We start from the raw sequence: 19,688 nt of genomic DNA on the forward strand, positions 1-19,688 counted from the left end.
CTTTTTTTGTTATCTTTTCTTATTCTTCTTCTAGGTTATGGAATTATATTAATGATACAATATTGAGAGGTAACCACATACATAAAAAGGTGTTCTGCTTTTAGATAAATGAACTTTTTTCCATACTGTTGAAGCTCGCTTAATCGTTTTATACAAGCCCACCTTGTGGTTGAATGTTGGCTCCACCTTTGGTATGTTAATGTTGCGACTTATGTTGTATGGCATGTGACTCCCTCTACTCTCTAATGGTTTGTAACATTGTGATTTTGTATGCGCTGTTTAACAAAAGTAATTGTAACTCTAACCTACATATGTAACTAGTTCAAATGGCATACGTTCATACGAGATGTCACAATTTTAAATACTGTTATCTCGTAATCTTTGGGCGCATTCATGTGATGTTTATTCATTTAGACATAGATGGTTGTTAAATGTGACCCCTTGGGACATTTGATAGGATGTTTAACAACATAAAATTATATCTTGTATCCTTTTATATTGTAGAATTGTTACTACAAAGTTACGGCCCTCCAATTGTGTAAATAAAAAGATAATGCTTGTTTTTCCTCAACTATTTACTCTTCCTCTGTATATCACGGTAAAAAAGGAACAAACATCGTTCCGATTACCGTAATTTTGGGAACAAAATTTCTGAAATGTAAAAAAGAAAATGAAATTCTAAATTAGTTGGATTAATTAAATTCCTAAATACTCAATTTAGCAATTTTTTATTATCAAAATTAAAAGTTAAACCTACGCTCTGGACTAATTTTTCCTGTTAAGTGTCTATAGTTTCAGCTAAAAATGCATTGTTAATAAATTGATGGAGAATGTATGGTTAAAAATAAGAAATTTTTTTTAATTTGTATGTAATATTATTTTATTGAAAAATATGTACCTAAAAAGAAGAGAAGAAAAAACATATTTTGGAAGGGGATCAAACAAAGGCTAAATTAGTGAATGCTCTCAATTTATTTCCTCAATATGAATGCTGTCATCATAATGTAATGCCTACATAAAAGTGATTATTCGAATGCACGGTTAAAAGTTTAAAAAAAAAATTATGAGAAAATGTGAAAAATAATTTTTTTCAGAAAAATATAATTAAAAATGAGTTAAAAAAAAAAGAAAATGTTTTCAAATAATCACTTCCAAATAAGTGCTTAAGGTTACACATGACTAGGTAAAACGTTAACAAATATTTCATGTCTTTTTTACTCGAACATGTCCAGTTCAAGTATAGTATCAATAAGCACTTACTATAGAATCACATGAAGGAATATTTCTCTTTTAAGTGCGAGTATTATGTCAAGCTTCAAGAAAGATTCCATGAGTGAAAAATAAACATGAGATTACTAATGAACCTAATAATAAAGTATAAATTCGTAAAGTTATGAGGTGACATACCCAAAAAGAGAGAAAAAGAGGTGACTTGAAAAACGAAGCCAAACATAAAGAAAGTCGCTTAAAATTCTTTTGAAGTCAAAAACATGTTTGGTTGTTTAGAGTGGCTTCTTTCATGCTTATGATCATGAGAGAGCAAGCATCCTGTACATTCTTTTTCATCTTGAAAAGTTACTCATAAGGCTAGCCAAATATGCTATTTTGTAATGTTTTAAGCTTAATAGCCAAAACATGCACGTCAAGACTAGAAACAATCCTCAAAATGAAAAAAAACTTATATGAAGGACCCGTTTGATAGAACTTTTGCTTTTGCATCTTGTAAAGCTACTTTAATTGGTGCTTAAGAATCAATTTCTCAAAGAGCTTTCTCAATAATCCAAAAGTAGTTTTTAGGTTTCAAAAACTCCTTTTGACTTCTCAAAAGTCATGTCAAACAGGCCTTAGTGTTGTGAAGATGAAATCTAAAGTCATAATAGTTGAAACAAAAATAGAAATTTAGTAGACTGATAACATAAGAACAATAGTCCTCAGATCAGTTATGGCAACTCGAAATAAGATCAAGCAAGCAAAAGGATCCAAACAACTTCCCCAGACAATGGCAACAGCACAGACATCATAAGTTAATTTTTATTTATACCAGCAGTAAGAAATCAGAACTCAAAATCAATCTTCAGACCTGACTTCCAGCTCCTACAGCACATCAAAGCATTCATCATCTCTGCCCCCGAAGTAATGACATGATGATCAGGTGGTCTATTTTCCAAGTAATAGTAAGCATCGTGTGAAGTGGCCACTGATATAGGGATGGCCAAGAAGTCACGGGCAATTTTTGAGACGTTTGGATACTTGGGAGCTTCAGATTTCCACCATAGCAATACATTGAAGTTTTCGTCCCAAGGTAAGACGGGCTCTTCTAAATATGAATCCAGATCAGACTTTTTTGACTGATTATTGGATTGGACAAATTCACTGTATTCTTGGCCTCCAGGAAATATTTGAAACTGTTCTTCTTTATCATTTATTGGATTTCCCTCTTCTGTTTTAAGATTTGAAGTACCTTCAGAATTATCCATTTCAATGCCATGGCTCACATAATCTGCATAGATTGTACGAACAGCCTCCAAAACAGCACCACTTGGAAAGATGCCATCTATATCTTCAAATTTTCTGGAAATATATTCTATGTATTGCATCTTGCAACGTGGATCCATCACCGATGCAATTGCCAGGACCAGGAACGTTTCTTTTATGTACTTATCAAGCCTTCTAAGCATTATCTTAGCCACGCAGCTAGCAAAGGAGACTGAACTGGTGGCTTCAAGAATTAAATTTGCACGAAGCTCCTGAAGATTGTACAAAAATTTGTTAGCGGTTGAATGTCTTGTTTCAAACACCTGTTTTGCAACATTGTGAGCGTTTTCCACCAATCTATACACAATGCGAACTTTCTCCCATTCATCTGCAGAAGGCACATCATAATCCCTACGAGTATCTTCCGAATTGAATTTTCCCAGTGTTTCCATTTCTAAAGCATTTTTCAGTTTCGAATTTGTGATATGCCACATAGATTCAGACCTCGACCAATGTAGCTTTTCAAGTTTGCTGATGATAGTAGAAATCTCTTGAAAGGCATCTTGCGCCGTTGAACCAAACATTTCAGCACAACAACTCACAGAAAAAAGACGAGAATCAAGTGGCAATCTATTCTTCTCCTTAAGTTTAGACTTGATGGACTCGACAGTTTCTTCACATGCATCAATATTTCTTGAGGTAAGAGAATATACCTTACCTTCGAGATTCCAGTCATCTAGAGATTTCAAAATTGCTGCATCAATAAAATCAGACCTCCACATATCGTATCGCCGAAAACGAAGAATCCATTTCCTGAATTTCCAGCTATCATCAATGAAATGGGTTGACAAACACATGAAGTCATAACTCGCATTCCAGTTCTTGTAGCAAGTTAAAACATCAACTGAAAGAGCAATTAATCGACCCATATTATTCAAAGTACGTTTAGCTTTTAGTTTCGCTTCCTCAAAAATCTTCAAGCAATCCTTTTTGGTTGTATTAGAATCCAAAGTCAAAGAAGGATTCAAACTAGCAATAAAGTCTCTAAAATAGTAACTTTCGACATGCGGTGTCATCTTATCGAAACATATGAACTTGGCGATAGCGTGTTGTGCTATTTCTGAGTCAATAGCAGTACGGCAATCATCTTCCAAAATATCTTCATCATCTCCCTCATCTTCAAAAAGCCTAATATCTTCATCTCCAACAGAATCCTCAGATTCATCCCTCCCATTTCCTTGGCAATCAGAGTTGCATGAATCATCTCCTGCTTCTAAATTATCAAGCACGATTATTTGTTGCCATAACACCCACTTCAAAGATGATTAAGAGCAAATCAAGTTCTCTAATAAAGTTAGCATGCACAAGCCCAGCAAAAGCTAATTCCTCGTCTTCATTTTCATCAGCATTTCTTCTACCAACATGATCATTATTTTTCCCCTCAGTATAATCTTCAGCATCCGTTTAAGGCCCTTTTTCATCAAAATTTCTCATTATACGCTTAGTTTTTCACAGTAATCAAATAAATTCAAACCCAACCAAAGTTCAATCCTAAAAAATAAATATTCGCAGAAGAGGAAAAAAACTCGAAAATATAAAGAAGTAAACAAAAATACCTGGCAAAATGCATTTGCGGAGAACAAATAGCACTATACAAAATCAGAATAACGCAAAATAAAACAAGTCCTAATCCACTGATCCACCCCAAATCATGCAGAAGAAAAACAAAAGAGAGAAATAGCCAAAATAATACTCAAAAGAGTAATTAATTAAAATATCCTGTATCCAGATAATAAAAAGCTAACAAACAAAAAGAAAAAACAAATTGCATATTATCATCATTTCAAAGTTTGATGCTTAAAAGTTTAATATAAATTAAATTTCGTGACCGGAAAAATGTAACTTTAAAAATTAAATTCCACAAAACTAATTAGAGGGAAGTTACCATCTACTTTTTGAATGTCATCGGCGTCGGCGGAATCATAAGGGCGCTTCATATCCACGAGATGAGTAACAATTTTTAGGGTTTTTTACTTTTTGGGGACTAGGTTAATTCTTTTCTTCCCATTATTTCCTCATTCAATAGGGGATAAGGATTACTCGAAGCGTTGATGTGAACCGTCCATTAAGAAGCGAAAGCGCGGGAAATGTTTCTAATGCATCTGAACCATCCATTAAATCTGGCCTAACCATGGAAAGCCCTCCTAATCCTCGATATTTGAATCACTTACTCCCCGTTTGCCCTCATTATATTTTATTTTTTTCTCTTCTATTTTCAATTACACAATCTTCCATAAACTAATATTATACGTAAATTGAAAATTTTTAATTCTTTTTCAACCACTCATTTTTTTAAAAAATAAATATTATTCCACCCATTCTTACTTGAAAAAATGGGGGCCAAACGAGGCTTAATCAATGCTTCAAAATAAATTCAACTAAATTTTTATTGAAATTGTAACCTAGTCTAGACATTTAGCCCGTTTGGATTTCATAAAAATTACAAAATAAAGTTTTTTTTTTTTAACGAGGTGTCCCAACTTGCGTCAAACTATATCCTCGTCCCTGAACCTCCGACCCCTCAGCAGCTCAGGGAGGTAAATCGCGGGATGTGCCCTTGTTGGTTCGCAGGTTCTCACACGGCTTTTACTCCTTCCCCAAAGGGAGCCTCTTCACTGCCTTACAGCAACTTGCCTTTCAAGATAAATCTTGCCTTCCAAATTGTGCCTTCCAGGAATCGAACTCCCCACGCTTGGTTCCAGAGCCCCCCAATGTGATTGTTCCGCCAACTTGAATGTGCCCCGGGGGGCAATTACAAAATAAAGTTGTTTGGACGGATGAATTGTACATGACAATTTACAAGTGTTGAAATTGCAACACCTTATTGACGGTTTAAACTTTATTTTTGTCCAAATTTCAATAAAATGTTACTATCTGACATTATGTAAATGCATCGACAAAAATTGATAAAACATATGATTAAAAATTGATAAAAATTATGAATCTCATAAAATATATAATTAAAAATGAATTTTAACAAATGAAGTTCAAAAAGAATTGACAATTATAGATTTTTTTTTTTAAAGAAATGTTATGAAAATTGATTTTTTTTTTTCAAAGGTAATGTTATTGGTCACTTTGATTAAGTTTTTGTTTGTCAACCATTCTATCATAGGAATTTGTTATTTGTACATTCCGAATTGACACCCCGTATGTACAAATAACTTTATTATTCTATCACATTATTTTTTTTACGGTACTTATTTTTAATCATACATTTTTCATTAAAATAACATTATACATAAATAAATAAATAAATCCCTTTTTTTAAGCACATGTTTCAATTTCAATTTCAATTTCAATCACTAATTCATAATACACTTTTTTTTAAATTAAAAGAAGCCCCTAAATAAGTTTCGAAATGAAGGCGAAACAGAACTTCACACATTTTCTTTCATGTTTGAAAGGCTAAACATTGTTTAGAGGTGTATACCCCCAAAATCGAAAAGTAATACACACCAAAATCAATCGATCCGTTGGAAATGAAGCGCGACCGTGAAAACCCCGCCCCCGCCCTCGTCGCCGCCGATGACGATGCTCAGAAAGTAGACGGTAACTTTTCTCTGTTTAGTTTTGTCGAATGTGATTTTCAAAGTTACTATTTTGTACTCTGATTGTGTGTAGTAGTACTATTTTGTTCTACATATTTTTAGATATTTTTGTTTTTTTTTTTCCCCTGTTTTGCTAAGCATCATTATTGTTTAGGATTGAACTTTGGCTGGGTTTGAAATTTGAATACTGTGAAAATCTATTAATAGATGCTGTGGAAGTGTATATAAACAGTTTAAATTATAAATAGTTAGAAATGAGTGTTCAACAGTAGCCAAACATGGGCTTAGGCGATAACATACTCTGTGCTGCTAATTTTGAAATAGGAGATGATTCTTGTCATTGTGAATTCGGAGAAGCGAGTGACAAAGGGGACGATTCTGTGGGAGTTGAAGATGAAGGAGATGATGAAGATATTAGTGATTTGGAAAATGATGACCCTACTGATATTGATATAGAAAGAGTGCGACGAGGTATTGCCAATTTCATATGTTTCCAGGATGTGCCACCGAATCTTTTAAAAAATGATGATTTCAAAAACTTGATGACTGAGTACTTTCCTTCCTTGACCTTGGATTCCGAGACGACCAAAAATGATTGCTTGAAGGTTTTTGAGGAAGCGAAATCAATAACTAAATGTACTTTGAATCATATGGGTCGAATGATTCCTCTTTCAGTTGACGTGTTAACGTACTTAAATAGACATGGTTCCCGTTATGACTACATATCTTTGGCAGCACACTTCGTTGACGATACTTGGAAGTTGAGGAAATGGATTCTTTATTTTCGGAGGCTTGATTTTTTTGATGCAGCAATCTTGAAATCTATAGACGACTGGAGCCTCGAGAATAAAGTATATACTCTGACGTCAGGAAATATTAATGCATTTGCAAGGGATGAAATTATTGAGTCCATCAAATCTCAGTTCAAAGAGAAGAACAGACTGCCAATCGATTCTCGTCTTTTTTCTGTGAGTTGCTGTGCTGAAATGTTTTGTTTGATGGCGCAAGATGCATTTGAAGAGATATGTATCATCATCGGCAAACTCAAAGAGCTACATTTGTCAAGGTCTGAATCTATGTGGCATACGACAAATTGGAAACTGAAAATTATGTTAGATATGGAATCAATGGGAGAATTTAATTCAGATGTGCACAAGAATTTTGTGCCATCTGCAGATGAATGGGAGAAAGTTCGAATTGTCTATAAACTTGTGGATAACACTTACAATGTTGCAAAGCAGGTTTTTGAAACGAAGCATCCAACAGCTAACAAATTTTTGTACAATCTTGAGGAGCTTCGTGCAAAATTAATTCTCGAAGCCACTAGTTCAGTCTCTTTTACTTGGTGCGTGGCTAAGAAAATGCTTCAAAGGCTTGATAAGTACATAAAAGAAACGTTTCTGGTATTGGCAATTGCGTCAGTGATGGATCCTCGTTGCAAAATGCAATACATGGAGTATATTTCCACGAAATTTGGAGACAGAGATGGCATCTTGGAAAGTGGTGCTGTTTTGGAGGCTATTAAAAGCATCTATGCAGATTATGCGAGCCATGGCACGAAAGTGGATAATTCTGAAGGTACTTCAAATCTTAAAACAGAAGAGGGAAATCCAAGAAATGATAAAGAACAATTTCCAAATTTTCCGGGCGGGCAAGAATACCATGAATATGTTCAAGTCAATAATAAGCCTAAAAAGTCCGATCTGGATTCGTATTTAGAAGAGCCTGTAGTACCTTGGAATGAAAACTTCAACGTATTGCGATGGTGGAAATCTGAAGCTCCCAAGTATCCAAACGTCTCGAAAATGGCCCGTGACTTCTTGGCTATACCTATATCAGTGGCTACTTCACACGATGCTTACTATTATTTGGAAAATAGACCGCCTGATCTTCGTGTTATCACTTCAGGGGCGGAGATGATGAATGCCTTGATGTGCTGTAGGAGCTGGAACACTGGTCCTAAGATTGATTTTGAGTTATGGTTTCTTGCTGCTGGTGTGAACATATTATAACTTGTGATGTCTATGATTTTGAATTACCATTGTCTGGTGGAACTGTTTGGATCTTTTTGCTAGCTTGATCCTATTTTGAGTTGCCATGAATAATCTAAGAAAGATGTACCAAATGTTTTTATTTATTGTTCTATCTAATCAGGTGTAATATTAGACACCTACTCATCTTATAATATTGGGGATCCAAAATGTTTATGTAAATACTCTTTGCCCTGGTTGGTACAGATTTTTAAACTCATTTTTTCCCAATTTTATTTTTAATCATGCATTTCCAAGATAATATAATTTTGTACGTTGACTCATAATTAAATTTTAATCACATTTTTCGAAAATCTATTTTCAAAAACTTACATCAAACATGCCAGTAATATAAAAAAGGTTAAATTCATTTGAGTTGAATCGAGAGTGAGTACTTAGTTACAACTGAGAACTTTTGCTATTTTAATATATTTTTGAATACTTTTTTCTTGAAAAAAAAAGGGGAAAAGAAAAGAAAATCTTGCTAGTTTAAATATGGCAACGGACAATAACTGTACTTATTAATTTAAATTAGATGGCAAATTATGTCAAGCTTGTATAAAATTTTAAGGTTTTGAAAATTCTCGACTCTACCATGAAATTAATGTTGGAGACGACTTATAAAAAGGGTTATGTAAAGGTTGGTTTTTGATATATTTATTTGACCAGTTTTAACCCGCAAGAGCGTGATCAAAACACAATTTATATGGATGAAAATTTGGACAGAGTTTCGGTATAAAGATTGCGCAAAACAAGTATTAAGAAGAAGTAGAAATAGAGAATAATTCAAGGCGAGACATTATCTCTTTCCTTAAGACAAATTGCCCCACTACGGTGCTCACGGTGAATGACACTTGTCTCCTAATATACAATGGATTCACAACTTGTGGTAGATTGACCAGTTTTAACCCGCAAGAGCGTGATCAAAACACAATTTATATGGATGAAAATTTGGACAGAGTTTCGGTATAAAGATTGCGCAAAACAAGTATTAAGAAGAAGTAGAAATAGAGAATAATTCAAGGCGAGACATTATCTCTTTCCTTAAGACAAATTGCCCCACTACGGTGCTCACGGTGAATGACACTTGTCTCCTAATATACAATGGATTCACAACTTGTGGTAGCAGCACTTCAAACCATAAGAAACCGATGAACTTTTGACAGAATTTTCCCTCTACAAAGGAAATGTATGAAATGCTATAGAATTAGAAAGAAGAGAATTGCAAGAGGAGAATGAATGCTCAATGCAATTGGTGTGTCAAAAATCATGTCTATAGAATTCTATTTATAAATGTAGAAGGGGTGCAAATGAAGTAGTGTGGGCCAAAACATGCATTCTTTCAAAAAAGTTGCAACACTCGACCAAAACTTACACCTTTCGAAAAGTTGCAACACTTTATTTCTTTCAACTTTGGTCCGTAATTTCTCATTCATCCGGAATTGGTTTCAAGATTCCAAATATACCACGACGATCTACTCGACAAATAGAATAAGTTGGTCTATTTACTTTTATAATTTCACCATCGGATCAAGTCTGAATATTTAGTCGAAGTTGACACGTAGTCACAACTTTTCATTTTCCATTTTTACACACCTTTTCATTTTCCAATTTTTACACACCTTTTCATTTAATATATGAACCAATTCCTACAATTAATAGTTATTAAATACAAGAATTAATCAAATCACTATAGATTAAATTTGATTCAAGTTATCGTAAGTTCTTTTTTATTTTGAACCTAAAATATAAATAGGTTGAACTGAAAATTTAATAAAAGAATATGAATAATGTATTTAACTAAAATTTTAAAGAAAATGACAAATTGCAAAATTTACAGAACTAGCGAAAATTTTCTTAGATTTTCATTGCAAAAGAATTTATATGACGTTCTCTTTGTAGTTCTTGTGACGTGAAATGTGACATTGAGGATACATCATTGTTATAGAGTTAGTAGTTATTTTAAATGCACGGGTATTTGCATTATGTACATTGATCTTAGTATGAAATTCAAGTATGACTAAAGTTTACTCATGAAATGATAATATCACGACTCGTTGGGATCAAAGTATAGCAGACATAGTGGAGTAGGACTCGACTTATGGTAAGGTCAAGATCCTTGACCTCATGTACGAGGTCCGCCCAGGGGATAGAACTAACTTAATGTGTGATGCGCACGGGGGCACATACTCGAGTACCTCCAAGTTGGCCCGAAAGTTATGGTACCATCAGATAGTATTAATAAAGTGAGAATTGCGGCGATAATTTTCAATCATCATGTTGAATTTAGTATATGTTGACATCAAAATTAGTAAGGCTAATCTTAAGCCAATTTTAAGAAAAAAAGGGCGATTTATTGTTGAAAAAAGACCACAAAATATGTTTAGAGAGTGTAATTATGCCTTGAGTTGTTGTATGAAATCACTTGCCATTTACAAGAGTCCTATTCAACTATTTATACATAGTTTCAACCGACATTACATCAAATCAGTCAAATCAACAACAGTATTGATCTCAGAACTCGAGTGTCGGATTATCTTATGATTGGTCGAAGAGGCCGGTGCCATGTGTCAATGTTTTCCCCAGGTAATGATGACCTTCAAGGGGCTGGAAGTTGAAGACTTAGGATTGGTTGTTCCGGGCGGTGATGATGTCACCTGTGGCAAGTGTATTTGATTGATAAAGTGATGTGACAGGAAGTAATTATGATATTTTTCTGAGATAACGGCGGGATTGTTTGACCTGGGCGTAAGGACAGAACTCACATTTAATTGAAGTGGGGTTAGCGAACTGTTTTTATTAGATCAGAGTTCGGATGTCAACAGTTACCCCCCAGGTCAGTTTTTCCGTAAGGGGGGCTGATCTTCTGACTTCACGAGTTCTTTTTCCAAGAAAAGTAATTATTATTATGCCAAGTGTCATGCTTGGGTAGGAATGAGCTGTACAGCATTTTTAGATAACTTCTTTGATAAGTTTCCTGATGTTGTGTCATTTAGCCTAGGAGACATTTCAACCGTAGATCTTTCCTCCTTTATTTTGAACTAACGGCGCAGATTAAAACCCTTTATCTTCCTTCTTTTTAAATATTCAATGCCTTTTTATTTTATTTTTTTACTTTACACTATTTTCTCTCAAAGCACCAAGGAATTCTAAGCAAGCCCTGTCTATCGTTTGAGTAAGTTCGTCCTTCGAGTTCCCAGGTATTACTTCGCTTCTTCACTTAGTCTATTTGTTTTGTTCTTTTCCATGAATTCGGACGAGTCGAGGGTTCAATCCTGGGAAAATCGACAGGAAAAATCTGTCACTTCTACTTCTAGTTCGTCCTCGGGGTATAGAGAGATTTTTACTCCTGTCCCTATTTCTGTTGCTAACCCCGTTACTTTGGCCCGTCCTGGGGAGATGGGGTGAGATAGGGTAGATGAGGAGGTGGGTTCCCCTATGGGTAGTGAAGGGAATGATCAGTTGGAGTGGGGGGCTAGTTCTTACAGGTCGGTAGTTACGGGTGATATGTTAGCTAGTTGGAGGGCAAAATATGATATTCCGAGTTCGGTAATTATGATAATCCCTAAACCTTCTGATCGTGCTGACGCTCCCCCTATGGGATGTGTCACATTGAATTCTATCATCCTTCAAGCCGGGCTGAGATTATAGCTCCGACCCAGTTATGCCCAAATGGGTGGCAGACTCTAATCGTCATGCTTATTCTGTGGGATAGATTAGGTATCCCTGAGCTTACGGTTAAGCAGTTCAACTCTTTATTTACTTTTAAGGAGGATGGGAAGAACTCGGGTTGGTGGTACACAAGTGTTAGGCCAAGGACAGGACGTTCTTTAGTTTTAGACACCCCCTCCTCGATTAAGAAATGGAAGGAAGAGTGGTTCTATGTGTCGGGGGAGTGGCAGTTTCATTTTGCCTGGGTGAATAGGGACGACGTGGTCCCAGCACTTTATCACTCGTTATGTAAGTAATTGCCTCTTGGTGTTTTGACCTAGATTGTATTCCGAGCGGTTCTAATTGATATCATGTTACTGTGCAGATTACAAGAGGCCTACACTGAAGAAAGACACTCAGAGGCGAGCGGAAGCAATTCGTGCATTGCCGAAGAAACAAAGATCTTAAAAATTTTTGCTCTCGAATTTCGACTTTTTCCAGGCCCGCTTGATTCAAACTAGGATGCCGGGGCCTTCCACCGTCATAGCGTCTACATCGGTTCCGATCAGTTCAGGTCGGTTTTGATTGGTTTATTGAGGTGATATTTATTGGAGTCGAGTACTGACATACTTTTTTGTTTACAGCTCACAATTCAAAAATGTTGAGATACAAGGCGGTGAAAGCTACGGCCCAGCGAAGGCCAAGAAGAGGGACATCCCAGAACGGGATAAAAGCTGTTCTAAGGAAGTGGAAGACTAGGTCCCCTTGAAGAGGAACCGTACTGGTACGCCAGCCACACCAAGGGTCCCTGAAGCCGATCTCGCGTTGAGCTCTTCTCCTTTGGTGGCCATCACTTTGCCGTCTCTAGCTCATACCTCACCACCTCCTACAGCACCTGCTTCCACTTCGACTAGCTCGGCAAGGGTAACGGAGAGGTGCCTGGACTTACAGAGGCCATCAGTGGACAGTCTACTAGGCCACCATTTAGAGATCTTCTGGATTACTTACAAGCTCTATCTCCATCGAGGGAGGTTACTGCTGCACTTCTCCCACCTCTGCGTGATTCTGTAAACATACTTACCAGGAGTTAGGGTGAAAGGGAGCAGGGCTTCCTTAATGAGATGCCCATAGGCGAGGCTCTAGTGACTGCTCGACTCCACGACCGTCGCTCTATCCTGTACATGACGGTCGTAGCTGATAATGTATTTTCCTTACTTCATTTTATTTGATGATTTACATATTTGCGAAATGCTTAACTTATGGATTTTAACGTAGGTGAAATCTGAGCTCGACAAACTGATGGAGGCTAAGGATCAGGCCTTGAATTTGTATAACAGCATGAAGGCTGAGAGAGCTCAGTTTGCAATAAAAGAAAAAGAATACAAGGAGAAGCTTAACATGATGGGATTTGAGTTGAACTCGAGGCTAGAGATAGAGGAGAAGTGGATGGGGAAGATTAGAGCTCTGAGGGAGGAGGCCGATCGTAGGGCTAAGGTTGAGAAGAAGAGGATTGAGGAAGAGAGAGTTCGGACTGAGGAGGCTGTGGAGAAGGTACGGGAGGCAAATGAGAGAGCAAGAGAGGCGATGCGTAGAGTTGAGGAGGCTGAATCTAGGGCTGCGAGGGCAGTGGAGACTTGGAGGTCGTCCTCCAAATTTGATGCTCTTGCTCAGGATGCTTACATCGTGGTTATGGAGGAAGTAGTAAAACACATTCGCAGAAAGAGGCTAGGGTTTGACATGGGTTTCTTTGAGGAGGCTGTGGAAGAGCAGAAGGAAGAGCTTCAGCGTTTGTCGGAGGCGACAGGAGTTCGAATTTCTTCTGCTAATGAAGATGATGTCGCTCATTGCGAAGACCTCCCTTCCCCTAGTATTGTTTGTGCTGGAAGATGAGCCGCACTCTATTTTGAATGCTTATGAAAATAAATGTTTTCTTTTTTTTATGAGGTCTAAATTTTATTGCTTATTTCATCCTTTTGTGAATTTTTAATGATGGAATGTATTCTAGTCAGCGTATGTGACAGAACTCGTAAGTCATGCGAACCTAGATCGACCTGCACATGTTCCTGGGCTTCGTAGAATTTCCAAATAGGAATTTCCGCTAAGGGTTGTAGCATTTATGACCTTAGATCGACCTGCGTATGTAGCAGGATTTTGTAAAATCTCTTAGAAGGAATGTCCACTATGGGTAACACGTACAGCCTTAGATCGGCCTGCATAAGTAGCAGGGCTTTGTAAGATTCCTTAGGAGGAATGTTCACTAAGGATAATACGTACAACTTTAGATCGACCTGCGTAAGTAGCAGAACTTTGTAAGATTCCTTAGGAGAAATGTTCACTAAGGGTCGCAGCTCTTACGACTTTAGATCGGTCTGTGTATGGAGCAGGGTTTTGTAAGATTCTTTAGGAGGAATGTCCACTAAAGGTAATATGTATAGCCTTAGATCGGCCTGCGTATGTAGCAAAGCTTTGTAAGATTCCTTAGGAGGAATGTCCACTAAGAATAACACGTGTAGCCTTAGATCGGCCTGCGTAAGTAGCAAGGCTTTGTAAGATTCCTTAGGAAAAATGTTCACTAAGGGTCGCAACACTTACGACCTTAGATCGGCCTGCGTATGGAGCAGGGCTTTGTAAGATTCCTTAGGAGAAATGTCCACTAAGCGTAACACGTACAGCCTTAGATCGGCCTGCATATGTTGCAGGGTTTTGTAAGATTTTTTAGGAGGAATGTCTACTAAGGGTAACACGTACAGTCTTAAATCGGCCTGCGTAAGTAGCAGGCTTTGTAAGATTCCTTAGGAGGAATGTTCACTAAGGGTCGCAGCACTTACAACCTTAGATCGACCTGTGTATAGAGCAGGATTTTGTAAGATTCTTTAGGAGGAATATCCACTAAGGGTAACACGTACAACCTTAGATCGGCCTACGTATGTAACAGGGCTTTGTAAGATTCCTTAGGAGGAATGTTCACTAAGGGTCGCAGCACTTACGACCTTAGATCGGCCTACGTACGGAGCAGGGCTTTGTAAGATTCTTTAGGAGGAATGTCCACTAAGCGTAACACGTACAACCTTAGATCGACCTACGTATGTAGCAAGGCTTTGTAAGATTCCTTAGGAGGAGGGCTTTGTAAGATTCTTTAGGAGGAATGTCCACTAAGGGTAACACGTACAGCCTTAGATCTTTGGAAAGAAAATTCATTTTTTTGTAAGATTCCTTAGGAGGAGGGCTTTGTAAGATTCTTTAGGAGGAATGTCCACTAAGGGTAACACGTACAGCCTTAGATCGGCCTGCGTAAGTAGCAGGGCTTTGTAAGATTCCTTAGGAGGAATGTTCACTTAGGATCGTAGCACTTATGATCTTAGATCGACCTGCGTATGGAGCAGGGCTTTGTAAGATTTCTTAGGAGAAATGTCCACTAAGCGTAATACGTACAGCCTTAGATCAGCCTGTGTATGTAGCAGGGTTTTGTAAGATTCTTTAGGAGGAATGTCCACTAAGGGTAACACGTACAGCTTTAGATTGGTCTGCGTATGTAGCAGTGCTTTGTAAGATTATTTAGGAGGAATGTCCACTAAGGGTAACACATATAGCCTTAGATCGGCCTGCGTAAGTAGCAGGGCTTTGTAAGATTCCTTAGGAGGAATGTTCACTAAGGGTCGCAGCACTTACGACCTTAAATCGGCCTGCGTATGGAGCAAGGGTTTGTAAGATTCCTTAGGAGGAATGTCCACTAAGGGTAATACGTACAGTCTTTGATCGGCCTGTGTATATAGCGGAGCTTTGTAGGATTTCTTAGGAGGAATGTCCACTAAGGGTCGTAGCACTTACGCCCTTAGATCAGCCTGCATATGGAACAGAGCTTTGTAAGATTTCTTAGTACTCTGAACAAGATGTTCAAAAGTAGGAAGTCCCTTTTCATTGGTGTGATTGACATTACAAGTGGGCTTTATATGTCACGGACTTTTCCCGTTCGTTGATAATACTGTTTGAGGTGTTCGGCATTCCAAGGATGGGGTAAGGGTCTACCATCCAAGTCTTCCAACTCATATCCCCCCCCTTTTATTAGGACCTTCGTTATCAGATAGGGGCCCTCCCAATTCGTGCCCTGGCATTCACTGCGTACCTCTCTTGTGGGGAGGAATACTTTTCGTAATACGAGGGATCCTACTTTGAATTCTCCTTTTCGGACTTTTTGATTGTAGTACTTGGCGTTCCGCTGTTTGTAAACGGCATTTTTAAGTTCGGCATTGTTCCTTTTCTCCTCGGTTAGGTTGAGTTCCGTACGAAGAGCCATGTGGTTCCTTTCTTCGTCGTAATCAATTATGTGCAGCGAGGGAATGCTGACTTCTAGTGGGATCATAGCCTCTACACCGAAAGCCAGTGAGAACGGTGTTTCTCCCGCGCTAGTCCTTATAGTGGTACGATTAGACCATAGCATGCTGGGGAGTTTGTCGGCCCATCCTCCTTTAAACAAGTCGAGTTTTGCTTTCAATGTATGCTTAATAATTTTGTTAATGGCTTCGACTTGACCGTTTACCTGCGAATGGTGGCGTTGAGAAATATTTCTTGATGCCGAACTCTTCACAGAAATCTGAAAGTCGTGCGTTGTCAAACTGTTTTCCATTGTCCATAACAATGGAGTGAGGTATGTCGAACCTGCAGATGATTGATTTCCACAAAAAGTCAATTGTTTTCTAGTCGTTGGTAGGTCGCACCAGCGTTTTTGAGATCAAATGGCATTACTCTGTAGCAGTAAAGACCTCGGTCAGTTACAAACGAGGTATGTTCTTGATCTGGGCCGTATATCGGTATCTAGTTATATCCGGAATACGCGTCTATGAAGCAGAGTAGTTCGTGTCCGGTAGTGGCGTCCACCATTTGATCTATTCTTGGTAAAGGAAAACTGTCTTTTGGACATGCTTTGTTAAGGTCGATGAAGTCTATGCATACCCTCCAATTTCCGTTGTGTTTTTTCACAGGGACCGAATTTGCGCCCCACTTCGAGTATTTGGCCTCGCGGATGAAACCGTTATGCAACAGTTTTTGCACCTCCTTGTTGAGTGCTTCATATCTTTCAGGGTTTAGAGGTCGTAGTTTTGGCTACTTTGGCCGAACTGAAGGATCCACCTGTAATTTGTGGCATGCGATGTTGGGGTCTATCCTCTCATGTCCCTGTGATCCCAAGCGAAGACATCAAGGTTTTGTCTAAGGAAGGCCACATTTCATTTCGGGTGGATGGCTGCAACTGGCGCCCGGCTTTTAGCTCCTTTGTTGGGTCCTTGGCACAGACTTGAACTCTTTCTAGTTCTTCGACGGGTTCTCCTTCTTCGTTTCTGGTCCGCGTGTCTAGTGGAATGAGCTCGGATTTCCATACGTTTGCCTTATGCACTCCCGGGGAGTTGTGTTGATGGCTGGTATAGGTTTCCCTCATGGTGGTCGTTTGAGGGTCCTGCCATCGTGGAGAACTTGGTGGTGTATTCGTTTCATGATGATGGGTGTGAAATGGATTTCTGGAACTTGTGCTACGACTCATGGCTCTTGAATTTTGTGGAGAGAATGAGACTATTTTTCACAATTAGAGCCCTCATTCTAGCGCCAAACTGTTGACGTCAAAATTAGCAAGGCTAATTTTAAGCCAACTTTAAGAAAAAATGAGATTTATTGTTGAAAAAAGACCACAAAATATGTTTAGAGAGTGTAATTATGTCTTGAGTTGTTGTATGAAATCACTTGCCCTTTACAAGAGTCCTATTGAACTATTTATATATAGTTTCATCCGATATTACATCAAATCAGTCAAATCAGCAACAGCATCGATCTCGAAACTTGGGTCGCTAGATTCTCTTGTGATTGGTCGATGAGGCCGATGACCATATGTCAATGTTTTCCCCAGTTAATGATGACCTGCAAGGGGCTGGAGGTTAAGGACTTATGATTGGTCGTTCCGAGCGGTAACGATGTCACCTGTGGCAAGTGTATTTGATTGATAGGGTGATGCAACAGGGGATAATCATGATATTTTTCTGAGATAATGGTGGGATTATCCAACCTGGGAGTAAGGATCGAACTCACATTTAACTGAAGTGGGGTTAGCAAACTGTTTTTATTAAATCGGAGTTCGAATGTCAACAATAAACAAAACTTGTATGTATTTGTATAGTTCCTTCGAACTCTTAAATTGCACTAAAAAAATCTATGTGAGATCAATAATTTCTTTTTATTTAAAAATGGGAATCTCCAGATATAAGTAACTCGTAATTAATAATAACTATAATTATTATTCTTCAATCACACTACAAGTTTATCTTAAAACAATAAAACAAAATAAAATATTAGAGTTGGAGAGCAACAATTAAACATATTCATAAAAATAAAAATAAAAAAAAAATTAAACTATTTTGCCCGAGTTTTTTTAACATAATGGTTGACATCCTCTCACATACGATTGGATCCCGAATGAATAAAAAAGTCCGAAAAAGAAGTGGTCCTCCTCCCATTGTTAGTGTCGGTCAACTATTATGTCAAAAAAATTCGATCACTATAGCATCATTGTGTAAAAATAAAAAAAATAGAGCTGGAAGAGGATGGAATTGACAAAAGATAGAAAAGTTGGGAGCAAAAATAAACATTTTAAGGAAGTGTACACTTCATAACATAACTTGTCACAAGTATACCCGACAATACATTATTGTATGTATTTTGTAAGCATACAAGTTAGTGGGTCCCAAAATATCAACTTTGTAGTTAAGCAAAGATTTTGATTCGTATTCTTGTATCATAATTTTATCTAAACTTGATGAAACTACCCACGTTGTCTTTACACCTACTTTTCTCCACCGTACTTTTTTTTACTTTCCCAAACTACAAACAAGAAAACATGAAGCAATCCTCCACCTGATAGTGCCCATCTCTGTCTCATGTTCCAACATTTCAAGTGAATAATAAATTCAATCTCCAGACTCGATGTTACAGTATAATGAACAAAGTTTCTATCTCGCATCCTCATATTTTCAATGAATAATGCATTCTATCCTCTAGACTCGACTAAAAAATGTGTTCGATAATTCCAATATAACGAAAAAAGTTCCTATCTTGCATTCTCACATTTTAAAGTGGACAACACATTGTGTCATTCACGACCAATTAATGAATAAAAAATATTGATGAAACTACCCATGTTGTCTTTACACCTACTTTTCTCAACTTTACTTTTTTTACTTTCCCAAACAACAAACAAGAAAACATGAAGCAATCCTCCGCCTGATAGTGCCCATCTCTGTCTCATGTTCCAACATTTCTAGTGGAAAATATATCCGATCTCCATACTCGATTAAAAAACACGTGCGATAGTTACAATATAATAAACAAAGTTTCGATCTCGTATTCTCACTTTTTCAATGGATAATGCATTCTCTCCTCCATACTCGACTAAAAAATGTGTTCAAAAAAAGTTTCTATCTTGCATTATCACATTTTGAAGTGGAAAATATGGTTGACACACTATATACAAAACCATGAAAAATTAGTCTTCATAGGGCAATTGTCACTGCTTATGGACCCGAACCTAGGTGATCTATCCATAACCAGGATGAAACTTGGGTGAAACTAAGTGGAGGTCCGACCCGACTGATGTTGAAGAATCAGTGGATGAGTGTGTGTATATATATATATATATCTGATTGGGAGAGCAAAATTAAAATACGTATTGGATTTTCTTTAGCACTATAATTGAGGGAAGATTGTTTTTGGATTTATGGAAATGTTTTAATTACGATGAAAAAGTTCATATATACTTTCAATTCATACATTTCGTCACACCCACAATGACTACTAACATTTTATTCATATTCTGTAGGTTTTACTGCTTGAAAATTATAATTTAAACACAATAACATGTATGTTCTTTAATTTTTCCTTTTCC

The 19,688-nt window shown here is 37.4% G+C and overlaps 3 protein-coding genes across 4 annotated transcripts; 2 read left to right on the forward strand and 1 right to left on the reverse strand.

The window, feature by feature from the left end:
* Positions 1 to 1,878: 1,878 nt before the first annotated feature.
* LOC111410851 (zinc finger BED domain-containing protein RICESLEEPER 1-like) lies at positions 1,879 to 4,557 on the reverse strand. Of its 2 annotated transcripts, none has more exons than XM_023041424.1 (2): positions 4,421 to 4,557; positions 1,879 to 3,742 (listed from the first exon to the last, which is right to left on the reverse strand). In XM_023041424.1, exons 1-2 carry the CDS (start codon positions 4,470 to 4,472, stop codon positions 2,055 to 2,057), a joined length of 1,740 nt encoding a protein of 579 aa, XP_022897192.1. In that variant the 5' UTR covers positions 4,473 to 4,557; the 3' UTR covers positions 1,879 to 2,054. The 2 variants fall into 2 exon arrangements, with proteins under 2 accessions (XP_022897192.1, XP_022897194.1); XM_023041426.1 differs by having other exon boundaries at positions 1,879 to 3,947; positions 4,421 to 4,550.
* Positions 4,558 to 5,908: 1,351 nt separating this feature from the next.
* On the forward strand, positions 5,909 to 8,273 carry LOC111410852 (zinc finger BED domain-containing protein RICESLEEPER 1-like). Its single transcript, XM_023041427.1, has 2 exons — positions 5,909 to 6,087; positions 6,411 to 8,273. Exons 1-2 carry the CDS (start codon positions 6,018 to 6,020, stop codon positions 8,096 to 8,098), a joined length of 1,758 nt encoding a protein of 585 aa, XP_022897195.1. The 5' UTR covers positions 5,909 to 6,017; the 3' UTR covers positions 8,099 to 8,273.
* A 4,016-nt stretch (positions 8,274 to 12,289) lies between these two features.
* LOC111411541 (stress response protein nst1-like) lies at positions 12,290 to 13,657 on the forward strand. The gene is made up of 4 exons (XM_023042061.1): positions 12,290 to 12,341; positions 12,412 to 12,503; positions 12,682 to 12,834; positions 13,043 to 13,657. Exons 1-4 carry the CDS (start codon positions 12,290 to 12,292, stop codon positions 13,655 to 13,657), a joined length of 912 nt encoding a protein of 303 aa, XP_022897829.1.
* Positions 13,658 to 19,688: the final 6,031 nt, after the last annotated feature.

The sequence above is a fragment of the Olea europaea genome, chromosome 15 (genome assembly GCF_002742605.1).
Source record: "Olea europaea var. sylvestris chromosome 15, O_europaea_v1, whole genome shotgun sequence".
Lineage (NCBI taxonomy): Eukaryota > Viridiplantae > Streptophyta > Magnoliopsida > Lamiales > Oleaceae > Olea > Olea europaea.

Excerpts from the sequence above, each read along its gene's own strand:
- LOC111410851 (XM_023041424.1), bottom strand. The coding sequence starts at position 4,472 with ATGAAGCGCCCTTATGATTCCGCCGACGCCGATGACATTCAAAAAGTA. Across the intron at positions 3,743-4,420 it reads TGACATTCAAAAAGTAGATG|GAGATGATTCATGCAACTCT; the intron begins GTAACTTCCCTC and ends ATTTAGAAGCAG.
- LOC111410852 (XM_023041427.1), top strand. The coding sequence starts at position 6,018 with ATGAAGCGCGACCGTGAAAACCCCGCCCCCGCCCTCGTCGCCGCCGAT. Across the intron at positions 6,088-6,410 it reads CGATGCTCAGAAAGTAGACG|GAGATGATTCTTGTCATTGT; the intron begins GTAACTTTTCTC and ends ATTTTGAAATAG.
- LOC111411541 (XM_023042061.1), top strand. The coding sequence starts at position 12,290 with ATGCCGGGGCCTTCCACCGTCATAGCGTCTACATCGGTTCCGATCAGT. Across the intron at positions 12,504-12,681 it reads CCCAGAACGGGATAAAAGCT|CTCGGCAAGGGTAACGGAGA; the intron begins GTTCTAAGGAAG and ends CACTTCGACTAG. Across the intron at positions 12,835-13,042 it reads TCCCACCTCTGCGTGATTCT|GTGAAATCTGAGCTCGACAA; the intron begins GTAAACATACTT and ends ATTTTAACGTAG.